We start from the raw sequence: 23,917 nt of genomic DNA on the forward strand, positions 1-23,917 counted from the left end.
TTTCTTGTTACACTCCTTGTAAAGCACCATGAACCATTTTTAAAAAGGGGGTATAAATATCTTGATAAATGAATGATGTGATCCTGGATCTACCTGACTCCCTTCAACACTGCATAATGCACCATGATTCCATTTTAGTTGCCATGGCTGCATCCTGTGAAATGCTGGAGTTTGTAGTTTGAGGATGTACTAGAACACTCTGGCAGTGATCCTATGTACTCCTCCCTAAACTACAAATCCCACAATTCTATTGGCTGAAAACATTGCAGTTAAAGCACAGTAGAACACTAGTTCTGTAAGTGTGTATTGTGAAAAAGTCCTGTCACTCAAAGCCAAGATCTAGCAACTGAAGAAGATTAAAGGGCCACATTAGCCTTCCAGGAGACCTTGTAGCACCACCCCTGCTCCCGCAAAATAAAAAAAGGTTTTGCCCCCAAACACCCTCTATAGAATATGGGGGCATTTTGTGGGGCATAAAGGGCATTTTGGGAAATTTTGAGGCAAAACAAATTTTTCAAAAAGTTTCATTTTGACCCTGGAGTATTCCTGGTAGAACTCCAAACATGTGTAAATGCCCTTTACAAGCATTCATTGTGGGACATGTTGCCTCCCCCCCCCAAAAAAAAAGCTGTCCTGTGTAATAGTGTTTCCAAAGTGCTATTAACAAAACATGCAAGTGCTCCAAATTATTTAAGATGCCAGCAGAGCAATGCACCTTTTGCTGCCTCCGTCAATGAAGCATTTTCTGTCATGAAATAAAAAGCAGAGGAGGAAAGTAAATGGTAGAAATGAGAAATGAGTATTTCTAGCTAATTTTTGTACTGTTTTGCTGGCAGGGGACACAGCATTGGCATTCGGTTGGTTGAAGACTTTTTGGCTCACTCTGCAGTGAAGAAATGTCGAAGTTATTCTGAAACAGCAGAAGTAATCGCACAGGTATGGGAAGATATAGGTGACACTGCCTTGCTTAAAATCTTATTTTCTTGTCTTGTAATGATTATACCAGCTGCATTTCACACCACTATCTGGTTTCCAGGTATATGCTTGACTACTGAGTGTGTGTGTGTGTTTTCAAATGGCCTTTTGATTTACAATGACCATATGAATTTCATAGAGTTTTCTTAGCCAAGGAATACTCAGAGGTTGTTCTTGCCAGTTCCTTTCTCTGAAATACAGCCTACAGCTAGTACCATCAAGTACTAACCAGGGCTGGCCCTGCTTAGCTGCCAATATCAGATGGGATCTGGCACTTTTAGGATATTTAGATTTTTTGTTTGGCTACTACAGAAGTATTTTGACACACACATGCACACATACATAATGTATATATTATGTGCTTATATACTAGTGTATTTCTATTCCAACTCATAATTCTGTCAATAACTGGCAGTGTTGGAAGAAAAATGATTGGTTTGCAAGCACCAATAGATTCCTTATATGAGTTGAATCAGAACAGATTTCAAAGAATTCTCATACCTGAGTAGGGTTGGAAGTGGAGCCTAGGGAAGATCAGAGGTGCAGTGAATTGAACTGTAGCAACTCTTGGTGGTGTAGCAAACAGGAATGCCTTTTTGTTTTACTCCTGGGGCTAATGCTGCCTGGCATGGGGTATGTTTGGATTGCTCTTACTTTGGAGCATAAGGAAACAGCTACCATGTTCTTCAGCCACTGCAGTCTCCCCTTTTTTTCTTTTAGCCTCTGGCTATTTAGCAGCAGACACTACAGTGTGCACTGCACCTGATTTTATTTGTGTTGCAGCTCTATTAAATAATCATTGCAGCTGCTACTACAATCTCTCCCTGCTTCTCCTCTCTGTTTTTTTTAAATTGTGTTTTTGATTATAGTTGTTTGGCTTACAGTAGAACATACTCCCCTTCCCAGAATGTTATCCCGAAGGTAGTTTATAAATGCATAAAAATTAAATAGCTTATTAAAAATAAATCAACTTGAAGCTTTAATATGTGGGTGGGTGGGTTCCTAGTTCAGACCTGCACACAATGAAAAATGTTATTGCTTTTTTAAAAAAAGTCCACGTATATTGTTTTCAATATACACAGAGAGACATCAGTAATTCTAGTGGTTTAAAAAAAATATTAAAAGATGAATGGGGACAGCTCTTGTCATGATCACACTCCTTCAGCTGCTTTTTAAAAAATCTCTAGTAATGTTTCTTTCTCTTGTTGGGTCTGTAAGAGGGGAAGTTAGCCCTGTGGCAAATGACAGCAGTAAAAGTGATGTGTGGGGAGGGGAAGACTTGAAGCACTTCCCACCTACCCATGCACAGCTGTTGGCAGATAAGATGGTATGGCAGGTACCAGGGCTGTGGCTACAGGGAGGGCAAAATGAGCATGTTGCTACTCCAGAGGGAATTCTGAAGCCCCCAAATGAAATTTTCCTTCAATCCCAAAATTTCTAGGATTGCAGCAACTTTAAACTTCAGTTCATCATTTGAAATGCAAATATAAATTTAGAAATACAGTTTAAGCTACAGTTTACTTCTAAAGAAAAGTGGGGGGGGGGGGGGGGGAGAGAAAAGGCAAAATTACCTAAGGAATATAAACACAGAAAATGTAAGAGTTCTAGGATTGTGAGTGATTTTCATTGTCTAGGGAGATTATAACACACAGTTTCTGCGCTGGGAGGGATGCAGGATCTAAAACTTGAAAATGGATCCCATCGCATTGCTTCATCGCCGGGCGGTAGGCAGCCTGTATTCAACCCAGGCTTCTTCCAAGCATCTCATGCAACTTTTTATACACTGGATTTTCCCGTGTATAAAAAGCTGCACAAGAAGCATGGGTTGCCTACCGCCTGGTGACAGAGCAGTATGATGGGATAAATTATTGAGTTTTAGATTATGCATTCCCTCCAGCACAGAATGATGTGCAATAATCTCCCCACACTCTGAAAGGCTAGAAATTTGGGGACTGAAGGAAAATTCATTTGGGGGGGTAGAATTCTCTTGGGAAGTGCCTTCATTTTGAAAACTATCCCTTATAGTTACACATCCCTGAGGGGTAGCATGTGGTTGTCATTAATGAGCAGTAACCAGTGGTGGGGCATCATACTATCACAAGGAAGAGAGTTAACAGCAAGTGGGTTCTGTGTATTATTCTGTCCTTTGTCTTCCTTCCTTCCTTTTTTCTTTTTTCTTATTTTTTAATATATTTTTATTGGTTGCCAAAATGTCTCTTATTTTTGAAATCAAATCTCTAAAGTAAGTGGCAGATATCTGGGCAACCAGAAGCATTTTGTGTACTGAAGGTCTCAAACATACACTAAAGGTGAAGGATGTTTCCTACACTTTTTCTGCTGTCTTCTTTATGTTGATGCATTCATGGATCATCATAGATTTCTAGAGCACACAGAAAAGTTACTTTTGCATATGACAACTCCTAGAATCCCTCAACTGGCCTATGCAGTGGCCATGGACATTGGAGTCCAGAATAGTAACTTTTCTAAGCTCTAAAAATATGTAGGATTGTGGGAGCTGTTGTTCAAAAAGTAGCTTTTCCAAACTCTCCTCATTTCCACTCCTAACAAATTGGTGAAAGTATGAACCTTGAAAGTGACGCTTCCTGCATGGCATCTGTTTCATTTCAACTCCAGTTCGTAGAAAACTAAAAAAAAAATTGAATACAACAGACAAAACAAGGTCCATATTAAATGAATCACATTCAAGCTAGCTAAATGATATTATAAACAGATGGGAATGGGAATCTCACAACAGAGGCTTTTTAAAAAAGGAATAATCCAAGCAGGATTCAGTTCACGTATTTGCTTAGATCATGTTTGCCATGTGATGAAGGTTAGTAATTGATTCCTTCAATTATTTTGATGACATTGTTGCCAGTCTTCTGTGATCATACACAATAGCTCCTTATGAAAGTGCTTATCATGTTAACAGAGTTTATATAAAGTGGTATCATGTCACATGCGGCTCTGTTCTTGCATGAATACCAATTCAATTCAGGCAAAAGCATGTATACCATCATTTTATAAGAAGTGTGTAGCATTCATATTTCACCACACTTGTATTTATTAGTAAGGAATGATCATCATTTGCACCTGGTCAAACAAATGACAGTGTGTTTTTCACAGCATTGTGTTTTTTTTGTTTTTTTGGTTTTTTTTGCAGAGAAAGAATACAGTTGGGGGAACAGCAATTCATGGGTTGCTATCAGAGGTGACCTAAGAAAAAGGACAAAATACCACACCTCCTTACTTACACTGGAGCTTATCCCATTAACAAATAAGCCAGGTTACCTCTTCCAGCTGGAATTCAGGATCCAGGATGCCTCTGGATGTTATTATACCTAAATTGCCGCTTATCTAGCTGGGATGCTGCCACCCGGATGCATGTTGGGTTAAAGCCTTGCTCAGCCAGCACTTTTTCAAAGTCAAAGAGCTTCCAACTTCAAAAATTGGCTGGCTGAGTGAGGCTTCGACCTGGGATGCATCCGGGCAGCAGCAGCCCAGCTAGATAGACAACAATTTAGATATGATAACATCCAGGGGCATCTGAGATCCTGAATTCAAGATGGAAGAGGTAATCTGTCTTATTTGTTAATAGGATAAATTCCACAGAAAAGCTGATTGGATTGGCAATTCAATTTTATTTTATCACAATTTAGAAAAGTGGCTTTATTCAACAATAGTTTCCAGAATTCCAAGGCTACATGACCAGCAGCTTCCAGTATCTTCCATCGGAGGCTGCATCTGCACTGCAGAAATAATCCAGTTTGACAACAATTTAAGTGCTACGGCTCAACACTATGGATTTCTGGGGATTATAGTTTTGTGAGATATTTAGTTTTCTCTGTCAGAGAGCTCTGGTGCCATAAGAAATGACAGTTCCCCAGATTTCATAGTACTGAGCCATGACAGTTAAAGTGACGTCAAACTGGATTATTTCTGCAGTGTGGATACTCTCCAAGTCATCCTGCATAATGATATAGCTGGCCCTGGTTACTGCAGATGCAGTATTGTGGAAGGTGGGGGGAAAGTTGTGTGCAAACTACTCCCTGAGGTTGGTAGCAACTTTTCCACATGCACACCCATGCATACCCACAGTTATTACTTTTTTAAAACTGTAGCCTTAGGTGCTACATATGTATCATAATATCTACCTTTACCTGGTGTTTAAGTGATTCACATTTCTCTCTTCATTTCCAGGTTGCCTTTAAGATGTATCTAGGTGTCACCCCTACAGTAACTTGCAGTAACCCGGCAAGAAATGAGTTTTCTCTCATTCTGGAAAAGAATCCCTTAGTGGACTTTGTGGAGGAGCTGCCAGCAGGAAGATCTTCACTTTGCTATTGCAGTCTTCTCTGTGGTGCCATTAAAGGTGCTCTGGAAATGGTATGGAATGCTGTTCTAATTCTCCTGCCTCCTCCTTTTCCTCTTTAAAATAAAATAAAATAGTGCAGGGGACAGGAGTAACTAGGCAGAGCACAAGTAATTATATGAACATGTTGCAATTGAAGTGGGGGTGTAACCTCCCTAAATAATATTAATATCATTTCATAATGCATGTACAATATCAGACTTTTCACCAGGCAAAGACAGTCTTATATACCAGGCCTCTTAATTTTTCCTGTGGTTTTAGATCCATTCTAACTCTCATGAGTTATTTTTCTCTGTTGTTGATCTTGATGTGTTTCAGTACCACATTGCATTTTATGCCAAGCAATATTGGGTAGAAAGGCAGGAAACAAATTTAAAAAGTCCAGTTCTTCCATATGGAATGGCCTACCCCTTCAACTCAGAGACCAATCTGTTTTTGTGCCTTATGCATCCAGGCCTTTGCTGGTATTTAATTCCAGTAGTTGTTATTAGTTTTTAACTTGTCTTGAACTATGGCTGTCATTTATTATTCTCATGTTGTACACTTGAAATTTGTATTTGTTTGTTGGATGGAGTATTTGTGGCTTGGAATGTTTTATGAAAAATGGGCCAGAAATTACTGTCTGATTGAACAGAATTACTTTTTTTGTTATGGCTTTTCTTACCTGCCGTGAAACCTTTTTGTTATGGGGCAGCATATGAATACTAACAATAAATGTACAATAAAACTGCATCCATAATGAGAAGGGCCTAAAATATTGAAAAACACTTACAGAAGGTTTCTCTTCCATAAGGCAAATTGCTATTCTCTTTCACCTTTCATTCTTTTTCAGGTACACCTAACTGCTAAAGTTACTTTCATTCAAGACACTTTAAAGGGGGATGATGTGACGGAAATTGGAATAACATTCCTAAAGAAGATCGAAGGCAAGAAACACACAAAAAATAATAAGTGAAACCAGTAACTGAAGTACCTGAGTATGGATACCTAACCAATTCATCTTCTATAATTCCCTAGAATCTTCCTGATCCAGAAGGGAGAATCCACAAATCCACTGTGAACAGGTCCCTTTTTGGATTAGCCTCTGCATGCCAAAAGGTTTATAAGGAGCAAGAACTCCACATCCAACACACACACACACACACGGAACATAAAAGGGTTCTCCTGAAGAGACAGAAACAGTTGAGTTCCAGGTACATACAGACATTTCTGCTCCCTCAAAAATATTCCTGCATGTCTATGTCACGAGGTTCTGCTACACATGCTCTGACTAGGTAGAATTATTTAGATGGATGGCTTTGAGGAGCAGGGATTTCTTAGTAGTGGAATGGCTGGACTGAATTTGAAACGATTGAGTGAGCAGAGAATGAATAGGGACTCTTCAAATGAACAAGAAATCTGTATGCCCATTTGAGCACACACAGATATTTTTGGACTCACATTTTTAGATACAGGTATTGTCCTGTTACTTTGTTGGCAGAATTCCAAGAAACACAGGAGACCCTCAGATTTTCTGCTTGTCCAGGAAAATGTTAGAATCATAGAGTTGCAAGAAACCACAAGGGTCATCCACTTCAACCCCCTGCTATGCAGAAACTCATAACCAAAGCATCCCTGACAGATGGCCATCAGGTCTCTGCTTAAAGACCTCCAAAGAAGGAGACACCACCACTACCCAAGGGACTGTGTTCCACTGTTGAACAGTTTTTACTGGCAGGAAGTTCCTCTTAATCTCTTTTCCTGCAGCTTGCATCCATTGTTCCATGTTCTAGTCTCTTGAGCAGCTGAAAATATGCTTACTCCATCCACAATGTGACACCCCTTCAAATACTTAAGCAGGGCTATCATATCACCTCTTAATGGTCTATTTTCCAGTCTAAACATACCCAGCTCCCTAAGTCTTTCCTCATAGGCATGGTTTCCAGGCCCTTCGCCATTTTAGTGGCCCTCTTTTGGACACGCTCCAGCTTGTCAACATCCTTTTTGAATTGTGGTGCCCAGAGCTGGACACAATATTCCAGGTGGGGCTGGACCAAAGCAGAATAGAGTAGCACTATTACTTCCCTTGATCTAGACACTATATTTCTATTGATGCAGCCTAAAATCACATTTACCTTTTTAATTCAACATCACACTGTTGACTCATGTTCAACTTGCGGTCTACTTGGACTCCCAGATCCATTTCACATGTAGTCTCGTTAAGCCAGGTGTGTATGGATACCTATATCTATGCATTTCAATTTTTTTTTACCTAAGTGCAGTATGTTACTTTGGATGCAAATTTCATTGAGCACGTAGTGGCATATCAGGCTGAGCACATGATCCCATCTCAGATGCTGTGCTCCCAGACCACGAGCTATGGCTGCGAAGGCTGGAAATCCAATCATTCTACAATTATTCTACATGGCCCTCTCATGCAGTTTCTTTCTTCTGTCCTAGTTCACATGACTATTGTTTGTTTTGATGTCTGAACTAGGAAAATTTGGGTTAATGCCATGCTTGTTCAGTTCAGATGCCATAGCAACTTATAGTGCTCTGCAAACCAAGAGAGAATCCTTTATGCTAGTCTATGACTGTAATAAATGATTGATTTATTGATGCAAAGGAGAATTTACATGTGGAGAAGAAGGAATCCATGTCCAGGAGGGCATGGAGAAGATGACGAAGAACTCTCTGGTACTTTCCCTGTCTCCAAACCCAAAAATGGTGATATCTGAATTGGGCCTCTATTTTGAATATCTGAATTTTTTAAAAATGCCATGCCATATATATTTTACCGTTTTCTTATCTATGTTCTGTTGAAAGCAGAAATAAAACAATGTTGTGCTTTAAATAATGTATGTTGCTGCATTTATCATTTGTTATTGTACTGGAAATTTGTGATAGTATAATATCAAATGTTTTCATCTGAGATATCTCTCATCTTCCCATTGTGGTAACTTCTACTGTAGCGTACATCAGCAGAAGCACTGTAAGTATGAAGGGTTCTGAAAAATGTAGCTTCCCAGTCCTTTGTAAGGAGGCATGTGCCCTAGAACATTGTAGTTCCCAGTAATGTTAGTTCCAAGGATGCTTCCCCAAGCATGCTTAGTAGAATCATGGACTCAAGGATCCCTGAGAATTCAGTTTTCCTAGCAATAGCAATTGCAATAGCACTTACATTTCTGTACCACTTTATAGTTAAGCACTCTCTAAGCAGTTTACAATCTGTACGCCAATTGCCCCCAATAAGCTAGGTACTCATTTTACTGATCTAAGAAAGGATGGAAGGCTGAGTCAGCCTGGAGCCTCGCAGGATCGAACTCACAACATTTTGGCTGCAGTACTGGCACTTAACTACTGTGCCACCAAGGCTCCTTAGAGACTATCTGCAAGAAATCCTGGGAAATTACAGTTTCCAGGGATCCTAACTCTTAGTAAACTGTTGCTGCAGATTGCAAGGGGCCAGAGTGAAAATATCGAACCAGCATGGTGTAGTCATTTGAATGTTGGCCTGCGACTCCTGAGACTCGGGTTCAAATTGCCACTCAGCTGCGGAAGCCCATTAGGTGACCTTGGGAAAAAGCCCACGCTACTGCAACTCAGATGAAGGCAATGGCAAACCTTTATTAACATACCCTACATATCCCATGTTGTTTTGGAGTACAAATATTTTGTTACATTTTATTATAATAGCAATTACAGAGAGGCCAAAGAGCATGAACCTGGACAGGCCATAATGTCTTTTAAGTGAACTTCTGACTGATCATAGATCTGATGCTATGTGAAAAAGACCCATATAATTTGATAGGTCCCTGCTGTGTGCATTTCCTCTTGAAGGTGACAGACAAAGATTTGTCAGTCCAAAGCATTAAGCCAATCATTCTGCTAGCACCCATGGTATATTCCCACACCCCATCCTTTCCCAAACTCCCTGGGGCTTGTCCTAATCTTATTACTGCTCAATTAAATCAAATGTTACTGCCATCAACCAAAAATATTTCTTTTGTAACTCAAGTTAAAACCATCAACCAGGTGGAAATCCCATTTTTTTTTTAGGATCCCTAGACTATAAAAAGCCGGCCTTGGCACTCAGTCTGAAATGAGGCAGGAATGCTGCTGGATTTCATACTGACCCCTCAACACACGCTGGCAGAGCCCCCTCTTCCCACTTTTCAGACAGCCTTGTTGAGCCACTGTCACATCCATCATCCCCTGACTGGAGCCCCACTTCTGGATTGGTAATGTATTGCCTTACCTCAACCTTGCTACAAGTGACTACCTTTAATTTCATTAGTTCATGCATGTGTGTGTGTTTGTGTGTGAATGTATTGCATGAATGGTGATTTCCCCCTTTAGTGTTAGTTAGCAAAACTAAATTGTATTTAGCGCTCTGGAGCTTTAGTTTTTCAGAACTGTTAGACAAAGTCGAGATCTCAACTCTTTGAAGTTACCTGGAGTCCTCTTGCTGCAATTAATTTGAGCTATTAAAATTCCCTTACTATATATTAATTTGTGGGTGCCATCTTGGTAACCTAGCAATTTTGTAACACCTCCTTTGAAAAAATCTCGCTAAGAAAATTCTGTGATGGACCACCTTAGAGATGCCCTAAGTCAGAAACCACTTGATGGCCTGTTACAGACTGCCAAAATAAAGCTGCTTCGGGTCTCTTTGGAGGTATGCTATTTAAATGATGCATGGGTCCTAAGAGTCCGGAGGTCGCGCCAAAGCCACACTCCATTCCTAAGCACTGGAGTGCAGTTTTGGTGCAACTTCCGGATTGTTCGGATGCATGCATCATTTAAACAGCATACCTCCAAAGAGACCCGAAGCAGCTTTATTTTGGCAGTCTGTAACAGGCCGATGTCACACAACAACAAAGAATGAGCAATGCATCCAGCTATGCACACACTGTCCATAAGTCACCTAAAGTCTGTTTTAGTTAGTCTGTGAGAACATCAGCAAGAAAAGGAAACATCCAAAGTCTTTCCCGTAGCAAATGGCGATGCACACCAACTCAAAACTCCTTGTGCACATAGGCTTTGGCTGTGCAATAGTGTTGTATTGGGACATTTAAGAAAACATTAGTGGGTTTTTTTTCCATAATTCAGGAACAAAAGTATGTTCAGATTGACATATGCCTATCTGCATCTAGTTGACTTTACCTGATGAATTAAGGCATGTTTATTTATTTGAATGGATTATACAGAACACCTGCACTGAAATTCAGAAAGCATTAATTTGTCAGTTTGGAATAAAATTAAATCTAAATTTTACAGACAAATACCATGTTGGATTTCCCCACAAGAGGCTTGAAAAATTGAAATTTCATCCGACACAAGAACCCCTTTACGATATTCAGATCTAATCGAATGGAAAAATAAAATGCCTACCCTCAAGACAAACAAAATGTTAGAAGAAAATGGATATAAATGTTCCTGGTTCCCATACAGATAAATTAAAGAAAGATTTTAAATAGATTTAAAATTAGAAGGTATTACAAACAATGAAAATGAATTAGATGAAATGATTTTAAAAGCTAAAAAGTCCATCATATCCAAGCTCTATCATCTACTACTGAAAAGAGAAATGGAAAACGAGTCAGTTAAAGAATGTACTATCAAATGGGCAAGAAACATCGGACATACCATCAAATTACAAAATTGGGAAAGAGCTTGGGGCCAAGATTTAAAATTGACTTTATCAATGGACATGAAAGAAAATTTGTATAAAATGATTCATCGCTGGTACCTCTCCCCCAACAAATTGGCTAAAATGAAAAAGACAGAAAAAGGAAAATGTCGGAAGTGTCTTAAAAATCAAAGAACGCTATATCATATTTGGTGGACCTGCGTGAAAGCAAATTCATATTGGAAAAAAATTCATTAAAAAAAATTCGATTCAAAAAATACTTCACATTAACATAAATTTTAAATCAGAAAGTTTCTTATTAAATATGATTGAAGAAAAAGAAGAGAGGAAGCATATAAGAATAATCCTATATTTAATAACAACCGCCAGGATGGTTTATGCAAAAAAATGGAAAGAGAAAGAAACACCATCAGTAGATGAATGGTTAAGGAAAATTTTAGATATGATACAGCTTGATAGATTAATGAACTACCTGAATGGAAAATGGATGGACGACTCGGATAAGGATTGGGACTCTTTTAAAAACTTCTGTAAAGAACATTGGACATAAATACCCCTAGAAATATTATCACATTAAGACTTATACAAATCCAGTATAACAAAGTAGACATTTATCCTCTCTCTGGCATGGAAATCGAATCATACCCATCAGCTATAGTTATCTTATATTAGTTAACTTAGACATGAATACCAATACTAAAATGACAAATTTAAAGGGGTAATTATATTCAGATTTATCAGAGATAAACTGATTATATTAAGATCTTGCATCTATCTTTGTTACCAAGTATGCAGGTATGAATGGAAGGGACAGAATGGATTAATAGGTGTTATTTGAAGCATTTCTAAATAGATTAACATGAGAAATGGTTATATATAGTTATTTATACACTTAGCAAATCACGGATGGTTATACATACTTTGTACTCTATTCTGAGAACAGCGTGAAAAAGAATTCAGATAAAACCTGTTCAATTATATGCCAATAGAAGAAATGTTATAAAAGAACAGATGGATAGGATGGAATGGTTGGGATAGGGTGGGAAAGGGCAGATTAGAATTTTAAGTTAGAGGGAAAGTATTAAAATGTTTGGTAATATATGAATTCAAATATAAGAAAGATACAAGGAAAGTATGAAAATTTCTTTTTACTTTTTTTTTGTTTAATTAGGAATGGATGTATACTGTGTTTTTGGTTGTTGCTGTTATAATGTAAGCATCAAAATAATAATAATAATAAAAACAGAAAGCATTAATTTGGAAGCCTTTCAGACACATTCTCATGCATGAAAGACTTTCCAGTTTAAATGTGTAAGCTTCATTCAGCACTAAAATACTGAAATAGAGATCTATGAAGTTTTAACAATGCTTGAATATGCTAGAGCCCACTGTGCGGCTCTTTTGAAATCTAAAATGGAATCACGAGGCCCTTCAGATGTTGAACTGCAGCTTCCAGCAGGCTTGACCAGCACAGCCAATGGTAAAGAATGCTGGAAGTTGCTGTTCAGCAACATCTGAAGAGCCATATAGTTTCCACCCTGGATGCACCTACAGTACATACACCTATGGGGTTCTCTGGATCACGGCCTACAGGTCTGTCATTCCTTTAAAAGAGCTGTTCAAATAGATACAAAAACAGGGATTTCCCTCAAAAAGTTACCTTCTGAAATACTCATATACGTAATGATCATATGAATGAAACATTAAGAATAGAACATCTTTAATGCTTGAGTTTTTAAAAGGCAAAACTAATCATCATCAAGAAGACAGATTTTCTATAATGCAATCACAATCTAGTTTTTATAATAGAAGCATGAAAAATGTCATCTTACCATAATCAACAGTGCAAGCCATAAATTGGGAAGGGCAGGCTCATCATGACAGGAGACTGGATGGCAACCTTCTAGTGAGGTAATTTGTTTAAATATATACTATGGTTGTGTTGTTTTTGAATATATATAGAGTATGGTTGTATTACTTTAGATTGTGTACTGATTGTGTGTGCGTATATGTGCACGTGTGTGTAATTATTTTATATCTTTTATATCCTAACTTTTGTTGGCCAACTACATCATGAAAATCCCTGTTACAAGAAGTTTGAACAAATTCAGCCAGTTTTGTGTGTTTATGTGTGTGAGAGCATATGCACATGTATTACAAGCAAACCTACTCAAGATTTTTTTAGATGCTTCTTTTCCTAACATCAGAAAAAAACTTTTGCCACTTCACTCATTTTTGCAATGTTGATCTGTACCAGGAGTAGCCTATTTAACACAAAGCAATAGGAAGAGTTCCTAAAAACTTGTAGTTGGGGAAATGTACACAGCTGATGATGGAACAGGGAAATCTGAGAGAAGTGAGAGAAGACACCATCATCCATGTTGATGGTGAAGCTAGTCCCAGCGCTTTGACTTTTAAAGTTCTGATTATAGCACTTGGGACTCAGAATGTCCAGCTCCATCCACAAACCCCAGACAAGTGGGAAAGGTATCTCCATCAACTGATCTAATGCTGCCACTGCTGGTTTTGGAGCTAATGTACTTGTGTATCATGCTATAGTAATGCTTTTCAGGATTAAAGGCAAACAAGGAGGAAATGCTATTCCAGGCTTTGGTACTTGGAGTGTGAAATGGTTCTGGCTGGGTAGAATCAAAGAAGCACTTGATGTTACTCTCTGCCAGGTGAGCTGCATGTTCCTTGGCCTTAGCTTCAAAAAGCTCCTGCTCCTTTTTCAGGTACATTTTCCAGAATGCAAGCTGAAGAATACTGACTGGAGAGCGGCAGTGGGAGATACAGGTGGCTGCCAGGGCCAATGTGAAGATGCTGGCGATCAGTATCCATCCCATCACCTTTGGAAAGAAGAATGAGAGAGATCAGGCTACTACATCATCATCATCATTGAAGCTCTTGCCTAAAAAAAGTTTGGAAAGACATTCAGACCCAATTTGCAGCAACCAGAGCAAAGTACAAAAGACACACACTATATAGTTCTTTTACACAACACAGTTTTTATTCCACTTTAACTACCATGGCTCCATCCTCTGGATTCCTGAGATTTGTATTTTCATGAACTGTTTAAAATTCTCCACTAAGAATTCAGAATATTTCAGAAAAACGGCAAACCCCAGGATTCCACGGGTAGCAGCCACAACTGTTCAAGTGGCAGCAAAATTGTGTAGTGTGAAAAAGACCACATTCAAGATGTTAGTCTTCTGAAGATATTCTAAGCCTAGGAAATGATTTTCAGCACCAGAAAAAGACATAGGTGGCAACTAGATGGATTTAAAAGACTAGAAAGTCCCCGATTTTGTTCCTGTTCTTTCCAATTTTATTTTGGAGATTCATACATGTTTTGATTACCACAGAATATTTTCTGTCACCTCCTGGTATGATCAGAGACTTTTTATACCAGCTCCCTAGGTGGGTTTATTTAAACCTAGTATCAAATTGGAATGAACAGGAACAAACTCTGGGACTTTTCAATCAGCATGGATGCACTGTGGTTGCCCGAAGTTTGTTTCACAACAGCAGCTGAACTTAGTGAAAAACAGTCATTTTTGTTGTTGTTACTATTATTAAGTAGATGGGAACTTTGCTGATCTACTGGAAATCAGTCAGAAATCATGATCATCTCCTCCTCCTCCTCTGTTCTTGAATACACTAGGTCCTCAGGCTGCAAAACACAGATCATTTCCATGTAACCACTTCCTGGATTTTAAACAGTCTCTTGCCTCCTCTCACTGATAGCAATCAGAAGAAGAAGCATGCCAATGGACAGCAGAAACCACCTGGGTCCCAGAAATTCCCCATCTAGTATTGTCTAATTTGACCGGCAGTGGCTCTCCAGGGTGTCAGGGGGAAAGAGATTTTTCCCTTCCTCTTTTTTTTTTTTAAAGATGTTCTTTCAAAACTGAAAATGTCAAGGATTGCATCTGGAGATGTCTGCCTGTGCTCACCCACTAAGCTATGGATCCTGCTCCCCACCTGTGAACAAAAAGTCCAGAAGTCTACACTATAGTTGTAGATCTTTGTCATTGTAGCTACTGCTTCCGAAATCAACCGCTCCACCAAAAAAGCTGTCTTTCCAGCTGTGCGCCTCCCACCCCACAGGGTCTCTACAGCTGCCTGTTGCAAAATGCTTTGCTGTTGGGAGAAGCCTGGAGGCATCATTGTACACTGCTCACTTTCCAGAACCTTGGGAAATCTTTCAGGTGTGTGTGTGGGCTACACTGGTGTAAAGGTACATTTTTGGTGGTGCCGTCAGTCATTACAATGGTGCTATGAACATAAAGATGAATTTCAAAAATTATGATGCTGTAAATTGTAAATAGTAGACTTAGCATGATTTCATTGTTCAAGTAGGACTCTAGAGACATGAATTCAAATCCCCACTCAGCTACAAAAACCCACTGAGTGACCTCGGGTAAGCCACACTTTCTTAACCTGAAGGCAATATTGTCAAGAAAATGACTTGAAGGTATACAACAACTACCGCAACAAAATTGTAAATACTAAACAGGAGGCCAGACCATATAATTTGAGCTCCACTTCAGAATTTTGATCCAAGAAAAGCATGGACGTGCTTACAGTGTTCTTCCTCATATTACATAAACATTCCAGATGAAGTGACAGATTTTGGCAGTGTGGAGATAATTACCAATGCAGACCACACTATTTGATGAGACTTTCATAGAATTATAGAGTTGGGAGAGACTACAAGGGCCATTCAGTCCAACCCCCTGCCAAGCATGAACATCAATCAAATCATGCCATTCAGCCTCTGTTGAAAAACCTCCAAAGAAGGAGACTCCACCACATTCCCTGAGGCAGCATATTCCACTGTTAAACAACTCCAAACATCAGGAAGTTCCTCCTGATATTTAGGCAGAATCTCTTTTCCTGTAGTTTGACTCCATTGCAACTCTGGACAAGCCTCTTCCCTCTTTGATATGTCATCCCTTTAAATAATAATAATAATAATAATAATAATAATAATAATAATAATAAACCTTTATTTATAAAGCACTGTAAATTTACACAGTTATTTAAAAATAACTATCAGGTCCCCTCTTAACCTTCTTCTCATCAGCTAAACATTCCCAGCTCCCTAAGCTGCTCTTCATAGGACATGGTTTCCACACTTTTCACCATTTTAGTTGCCCTGCTTTGGACACGCTCCAGTTTCTCAATGTCCTTTTTGAATTGTGGTGCCCAGAACTGGACACAGTATTCCAGGTGGGGCTTGACCAGAGCAGAACAGAGTGGCACTATTACTTCTCTTGATCTAGACATCTTTTATTGATGCAGCCTAAAATTGCATTGGCCTTTTTAGCTGCTGCATTGCACTGTTGACTCATGTTCAACTTGTGGTCTACTTGGACTCCTAGATCCCCTTCACACATAGTTTCATTCAGCCAGGTGTCCCCCATCCTATATCTATGCATTTCATTTTTCCGCCCTAAGTACAGTATCTTACATTTCTCCCTGTTGAAGTTCATTTTGTTAGCTTTGGCCCAGCTTTCTAGTCTATTCAGGTCATTTTGAATTTTGATCCTCTCCTCTGGGGTATTAGCTACTCCTCCTAATTTGGTGTCATCTGCAGGTTTAACCAGCATGCTCTCTATTCCTTCATCCAAGTACTGATATAAAGATGTTGAATAGTATAGGGCCCAGTACAGATCCCTGTGGCACTCCAGTAGTCATATCTCTCCAGGATTCAGAGAAGCCATTGGTGTGCAACCTTTAGGTTCGGTCAGTCAGCCAATTACAAATCCAGCAAATAGTAGCACTGTCTAGGCCACATTTTACTAGTTTCTTTACAAGAATATCACTGGGAACTTTGTACATGATCACACCTGTTACTTTACAATATAGTTGAATTGTTGATTAGATAGTCAAGCATCTGAATGTGTATCAGTACTATATTTGTGAAGTGATTCTAAGTTACCATATATAAAAAGTTACTTTCAAGTGAGAATCCAAAACTCTGGAGCAAGCATGACAGGCTTTTGCATCAGTTAGAATGCAACTCATAAATATCTTGTACAAACCTTCTCCAACAAGATGCTCTTGAGATGCACTAGACTACAAATCTATCATTCCCAGCTAGATGTGAATAATGGGACCTGCAGTCCAAAATATCTGAGAGGGGCCTATTTGTGGAAGGCTGATTCAAAATATTACCAGTTTTGCAAGACTGCAAATGTATATTTGTATCTTTGCAGTGGGGCCAAATTCTATCAGCCATGCTATGAGAAGACGCCTTCAGATGAATTGTTGAGGGGAAAAAACAAAAAAAGGAAAGAAGGGGGAAGGGAAGGGAAGGAAGGGGATGGCTAGACAAGTGGTTCAGAGCAGGCACAGTGGTGGAATGTACCCCTTTTCTTTTCTGCTGCAACCCAAGGGAAAGTCCTTCCTCTGAAGGATCTCTTTGTATGAGGAGGAAATCCCCTCCACTGATAACAGTGTTGACTTCCCCTTCCTTATTTACATTTACAAGAAACTATAACCAGAATTACTGTTGTGGGGCGGGGGAGCAAGGGAAGGTGGGAGGGAGATGAGCACAGGTGGAGGAAAACAGGGAAGTGGAGTGCTGAATGGCAGGAGATGAAGAAAATAATGCAGAGGAGACTACAGGGATGTATAGGGGATATTTCACACCTATATCACACACACACACACACACACACACACACACTATTACAAATACACAGTGTAACTGATTGGGAAATGGTGATGAAAACAGGAAAATACTGTTTGCGGGGAAGGCACGGGCCATTTTCCCTTTCCCAGGAATTCCATCCTAGGAATACTTTGAACCTAGGCATACCCGAGATGTGAGCCAAACCATTTGTGAAAATGTAATGTTACATTAAATGGGTGATCATTTTTATTATAGCTGATATATGCTATTTAAAAAGAACAGTTGTAGGGAAGATCATGTTGGGACAGTGGCACAGAAGCTGGGGGTAGGAAACATTTAACCCATTCTCTTCATATAATGATCTGTTTGATGTCCCCACCCCAAAGCTGTTTCCATCCTCCAGAAAGTAAGTTGTGGCTCAAAAGCCTCTACCCATTCTGATAGGCATCTCAGTTGGTGGATTCTGAGCAAGAGGTGAAAGAGAGAGCTTCAGTTGGAGGAAGGTAAGGCTGGAGTTAAGGGGGTGAATTTGGTAATTTAATATTTCTATTATTTAGCACAGCCAAGAACAACTGGGATGCTCTATAGCAGCCATGGTGAATCATGACACGTGTGCCAGAGTTGACATGCAGAGCCTTTTCTATCAGCACATGAGGCTGCTGGAAGGGAGGGAGGGGAGGCAGGAGGAGGAGGAGAAAGTGGGGTGCCAGCCCCATGCCTCCAGCCACCCGCTCACCACTGGTGAGAGCTGTGAGTGAGGAAGAAGAGGAGGAGGAGGAGGAGAAGGAACATGTGGAGGAAATGGTGGCAGTGGCAGCAGTCCCATGCTGCCAGCAGACTACCTACCCGCCCGCCCACCCACCTGCCCGCCCGCTGCCAGTGAGAGCCAGGAGGGAGGGAAGGAGGGAGAGGAGGAGGAGGAAAAGGAGGAGGAAGAAGTGTGTGCCGTGTGTGTGTGTGTGTGTGTGTGTGTGTGTGTGTATACCTTCAAATTGTTCCTGGTGACACTAAGGTGAAACTATCATAGGATTTTCGTGACAAGTTTCATCATGGGGGTTTGCTATTGTTAGCCTGAGGCTGAGAGAGTGTACCTTGGGTTCCCCTGCCCAGAAATCCCCCCTCTGAATTCCCACCCCTGGAAATCCACCTCCCACCCCCTGCAAGTCCTGGTCCCCTGGAAGTTCCCCCATCCCAGCAATGGGTGCCACCTGGTGCAGGAACGTCACTGAGTTTGGGCAGTTGGTCTCTAAAAGGTTCTTATTGCAATTTGCTCATGCAGTTGGAGGTGGGCTGCTTTCTGAGTTACAGAAGAATGGACTTTGATTGTTTGCAGTTGTTCCTTCCTGTGGGGCCCAATGGGGTTTGAAAAACTTTAACGGTACCTACATGCATTCACACAGGTCCCTACAAGTATTCACACAGTTATGAATGCATAACCAGATTATGCAAACTCCAGGTTATGCATTCGTAACTCCCTACAGTCATTACATATTCAGTCCATACATGTATTCACATAGTTATGAATGCATAACCTCAGGTTATGCACCCGTAACTCCCCAACATAACTCCCATTCCTGCCAATGCTTATTGTTGATGTAATGAATAAGAAGAGAGAATGGGAGAAAATGACTTAGCTCCCTCCATTTCTCATGAGTCAGAGACAGAGGGGAGCTTGATCAACTCATATAAATTCCACTGGAACCCTGGTTTTCCAATGGCATAGCTCCCCTGCATGTTTGATCTATACTGAAAGGGAGGAACCATTTAGATCAGGGGTGTGCAATTATGGCTAAAGGATTGCATTAGCCCCCTCAAGAGACTGTGGAGGGCTTCAGTCCCTTTCAAAAATGTCCCCAAGCATCCCGAAACACCCTCTATGTGAAGCGGGATTATTTTAACCATTACTTTGGACCAACTTGGCTATTTTAGGCCCACAGGAGGCCTTTTACAATGACTGGAAGTGACTGGTAGTAACTCCTGTTCATTTCCTGGTGGAGAAAATACCTCCGCTGAGCTTAAAAGGGCCCTGAGGGCCCAAACAGTGGTTAAAACGCCCTACATACTCCCTAGAGGGCATCTGGGCATAAAAAAAAATTATAAAAAAAAATAATTTTTTTGACCAGGGTGGTCTTGGGGCCACAAAAATGGCCCTAGGCCCCACTTCATCTGGCCCTGAATTGGATTCTTATTATACTGGGGAGTAAAGACACAAAGCTTTCTGAATACATACATGTTTGCTTTGGCTTACTTTCTAGATTTTAGACCTCAGAACTTTGTACAGATATATCTGATCCTATCTAAGGAAGGAGGGCAGGATGGATGGACAGAATGACAGACAGCTTAACAGATAATGATGCAATGACATTACGTTAGATACCATTTACAGTTATGCCTTATCTTCCTTCATTTTCACCTCGAATCATCTGCAATGATAGTAAAATACAATGAAAACAGAAACGGGAAAACAACAAAAAAAGGATAAAAGCCACCAATAAATGTCATGAATGCAACAGCAGGAAGAAGCATCTTAAAGCAGAAGAAAAAGCAAGCATAAAAAGTAAACAAAGGACTGAATATAACTGTGCTAGGCAATCTAAAGGCAACCAATTTTTCAAAATAAAGATCCACTAAATTTCTTTGCAGAAAATCCATCTTTCTGCCCTGGAATGTCTAGATCCGAGAAACTTGTGCTCTTCAGATGTATTTTCTTCAACTGTCACAATTTCTCAGGGAAAGTCCCAGTTAATCTTCTGTCATCCCACTTTTTCACTTGCCTTTAAAATGTCCCAGTTTTTCTCTCCTCTTCCCACTTTCTATCTTTGTTCTTAGCTTACTTCACTTGCTTCATGTTCAGCTCAAAGGGCAAAAGTACTTTGCACTCAGTTAACTCAGCAAGGGGAAGAGGGGAGAAGGGGGCATAAACTTTTCTCGCTTGTTCCGTACTACCAAAATCAGCCAGCAGGGTGCACCTGGGAGTTAGGTGATGGTTGGGCAGCAGCACAGCAGGAATTTACTGTTTGCCCTTGTTCCGACCCAATCCTGTCTTGTGCACGGCCAGGGCAAAAATGGCTGTGCGATAATCTCCTCTATGTCCTGGATTTCATCTGTGAAATGTTAAAGGTTGTGCAGATAGATTGTTGGATAGCAACTCCCATCAGTCCTAGCCAGCATAGGCAATGGTGAAGAAGGGTGGGAACTGCAGTCCAGTAATGTTTAGAGGACTATAAGGTTCACCATTCCTGGTATAATGGCATAATGTAGCAGAAGCACAACAAAGATGGGGCAAGATGCTGTGGTGGGAGGATTAAGCATAGATTTGGAACTGAGGAGGTCTGAAGACTGAGAAATACTTTTGAAAAACACAAAAGCAGAAAAGGAGAAGAAACAACAGATAACAAAGATAAAACTGATTGCTGAGGAAGGGGAGAGGGTGCAAAATAACACAACGGACAACCATTTTGGCAAGAAAAAGGCCACAACTTTATTGAATACAGCAAACCAGTGGAAAGAGGGTTGGCCTGAAAGCATGAGGTCTGGATCTGGCATCCACCAACCCGTATTGGTCAATGAACCAAAATGCCTGGTCATGGCCAGGCTTCAGGATGACAGAGGGGTAACCAGCTTAGAGCACATCCGCCACTTAAGGAGCCGGTTATGTGCAAATCTGCATCTTCGCCCCATGTCACTGGGGAACGCTGAATCAATGTCGCCTCTGCACTGGCACCATCGCTAACCCTCAGCACCCCCGGGTCCCGATGGGACTCCCGATCCAGTGCTCTGCAGCACTGGAAAGCATGTCCACCAGATCCAAGACCTATGCTACCGCCACCTTTGAAAGTTGTGACAGACCATCACCAAGGGAGGGAGGGTGGAGAGCCAGCAAAATGATGCTGGAAGCTGGCATGGTGAAGGCCTAAACAGGCCCGCCAACCAATGAATGGCCAGGAAGGCCAGGGAGGGGCCTCCCACCCCAGCCTCCTGGCCAATCACCTGGCAGCACCCTGGCAGCCCACCAATTAGGGCCACTTCTGCCCCAGCAAGGGAGCCTGGGAGTTGTAGTCACCCGGCCTGGAAGTGGTCCCAGCAGCCCCTGCACACTGCTTCTGCTCCCAGGGTACCTGGGAGTTGAAGTCCATGCCCCACCTGGACTTCCAGTGCTGCAGTGGGGCTGTAACCCGGCAGGGCTCGCAGGCAAGCCCCTGCTGGGTCGTGCTGCCACTGGACCACCAGGGAGAGCCGGCCGGGCTCCCCCCCCCAGCAACTGGACCAGCCCGGTGAGTCGGGTGATCCCATAAGCAGAAGCTACAAAGTTAAGGTTATACAAAAAAGTCGTAGCCTGATTTCTCAAGTTCATCACACATTTCAGGAGCTAAGGGGCTGTGCAGACTGCCCCTAAGAGGTGGCCTGCAGCTGCCCCTTTTCCAGCCAGATTGGGGCCGCAGCAATCTCACACCACAGCCACGATTTGGCCTTTGCAGGGTGCAAAAAGGAGCCTGTGCCCCGCAAAGGGTGAAATAGCCAAAGTGCCATGGCTTTATGGCACTATTTTGGTGCTGCGTTATGCAGAAACAGAGCCAGAGGGGCACCATGATCCCACACACCGCGTGGTGTGGTGTGTGGCATCGCACAGCCCTAGGGATATGGATGCTATGCCCTGACTCTGCCCCCAACCCAGCTTTTAAGGCTGGTCTGTACAGGGCCTAAGAGAAATAACTCTTTCCATACTCACAACTTGTCTAAGCTGTGACTGGGGTGGGATGGGAGAGAAGAAGCATTCCAAGTATTGATTTTTAACTAACAAAACAGTTCTGTGATTGGCTTCCCTTCCAGCTCTCAATAAAACCTTTTGTCTCCTCCATCAAATTTTCCTCAGGAAGAGGTTGTACCAACCTGAGACTGGGCTCGAAGGCTTGTAAGCATATCTTGCATCTCCTGAGAAGACAAAGAGCTTTGGCAGGGCACTTGAAGCACCTTCTTGAAGCACTCTTCCCCTTGGTCTTTGCACATATAGCTCTGCACAATGGCACTCCCAGTCGCTGCACATTCATAGAAGTTGCCTCCCAGTAAGGCCACAGCAATCCATGTGAAGGGAGCCACAGCGGCCGTGACCATCACCAGCCACAGCACTTGCAAGTAGCGCCAAAGGCGATTTGCATGAGGGCATCGACACAGCCTGCCAGGTGCACAACATCCAGTGAGCACCTTCCAGGATCGGGTATTCACCAGACATCCAAGCAGAAATAGAATCAGTGCTGGCACCAGGAGGAAAACTGTGCCATAGAGCAAATTCCAGGAGTTGCATGGGCATTTGAACACCACAATGGAAAAGATGCGCTCACTGCCAAGAGTCAGCAAGGACACTGCACCATAGCCTAGTGCTTTCTGGTGGCTGAGGCAGAAATCTAGAACACTGTGGAACTTTTCCATTGTTTGAATGCCTTCAAATGTTTCAGGTCTTTCTCCTGATATGTATGCCTTGCTAGTGAGCAAGAAATCTAACTGGAGAAAAATCTGTACAAGCAGTGTGTAAAAGAAAGAGGAAGACAAAACTTAAGAGTTTAAAAATATCTGCTGACAAGAAAACTGGAGCTTTCAGTTTCTCTTTTCCATGAGGCAAAGACAACAAAGAGTACAGAGATTCTAAAAAGAAGCCACTTCCTGGGTCTTTTTCAAGATTTAGTCAACAACAACCATGATGATGCAAGGAAAAACTGCAGAATACATTTTCCTACCAGTCTTTCTGCATTTAATTAGTCCACTATAACTGTATTTTAATAAACATTTTTAAATTTTTTTAAAAATAATTAGGTTGTTTATTTTTGGTTTGTTGGGTTTTTGTTTTTGTTTTTACAAAATCTTTTTTTCTGTTTTGTTATCATAACAATACATTATATTTGAAGATACCCAATGAGCACAACTGCCCAGTGCTTTAAATAGATAAATATGGTTCTGATTTGGCATTTGATGCTAAGGTTCAACTTTAACAATTACAAAATTTCATAACCTACATTCTGATGGTGTGTGTGTGTGAGAGAGAGAGAGAGAGAGAGATTATGGAGGGAGAGGGGTTTCTATTGGAAGCACTTGCCACTTGTGTTCTAATGTCTGCATTGTCTCCCTATTGCCTTTCAAGCTTGAATTAAGCTCTTGGTCATTAACCTATAAATTTTTAGCTATCACAGGAACAGTAGAACAATAAGAATAAATAATTTACACAAAAGCAGATCTCCTTCCTGGTCAGTTACCACCAGCTCAGAACCAATCAGTGTATACATGATGTTACAATTTTTGCTTC

The 23,917-nt window shown here is 41.0% G+C and overlaps 2 protein-coding genes across 2 annotated transcripts; one reads left to right on the forward strand and one right to left on the reverse strand.

Moving 5' to 3' along the window:
- Positions 1 to 825: 825 nt before the first annotated feature.
- TRAPPC3L (trafficking protein particle complex subunit 3L) lies at positions 826 to 6,968 on the forward strand (the record flags this gene model as incomplete). Its single annotated transcript, XM_042457094.1, has 3 exons — positions 826 to 936; positions 5,176 to 5,361; positions 6,180 to 6,968. Coding segments are annotated over 3 exons (420 nt in total), but the record flags the coding sequence as incomplete, so codon positions are not given.
- Positions 6,969 to 10,368: 3,400 nt separating this feature from the next.
- On the reverse strand, positions 10,369 to 23,103 carry LOC121919100 (calcium homeostasis modulator protein 6-like). Its single transcript, XM_042445339.1, has 2 exons — positions 22,513 to 23,103; positions 10,369 to 13,828 (listed from the first exon to the last, which is right to left on the reverse strand). The coding sequence occupies exons 1-2, from the start codon at positions 23,047 to 23,049 to the stop codon at positions 13,406 to 13,408; spliced, it is 960 nt and encodes a 319-aa protein (XP_042301273.1). The 5' UTR covers positions 23,050 to 23,103; the 3' UTR covers positions 10,369 to 13,405.
- Positions 23,104 to 23,917: the final 814 nt, after the last annotated feature.

The sequence above is a fragment of the Sceloporus undulatus genome, chromosome 1 (genome assembly GCF_019175285.1).
Source record: "Sceloporus undulatus isolate JIND9_A2432 ecotype Alabama chromosome 1, SceUnd_v1.1, whole genome shotgun sequence".
Taxonomy (NCBI): Eukaryota; Metazoa; Chordata; class Lepidosauria; order Squamata; family Phrynosomatidae; genus Sceloporus; species Sceloporus undulatus.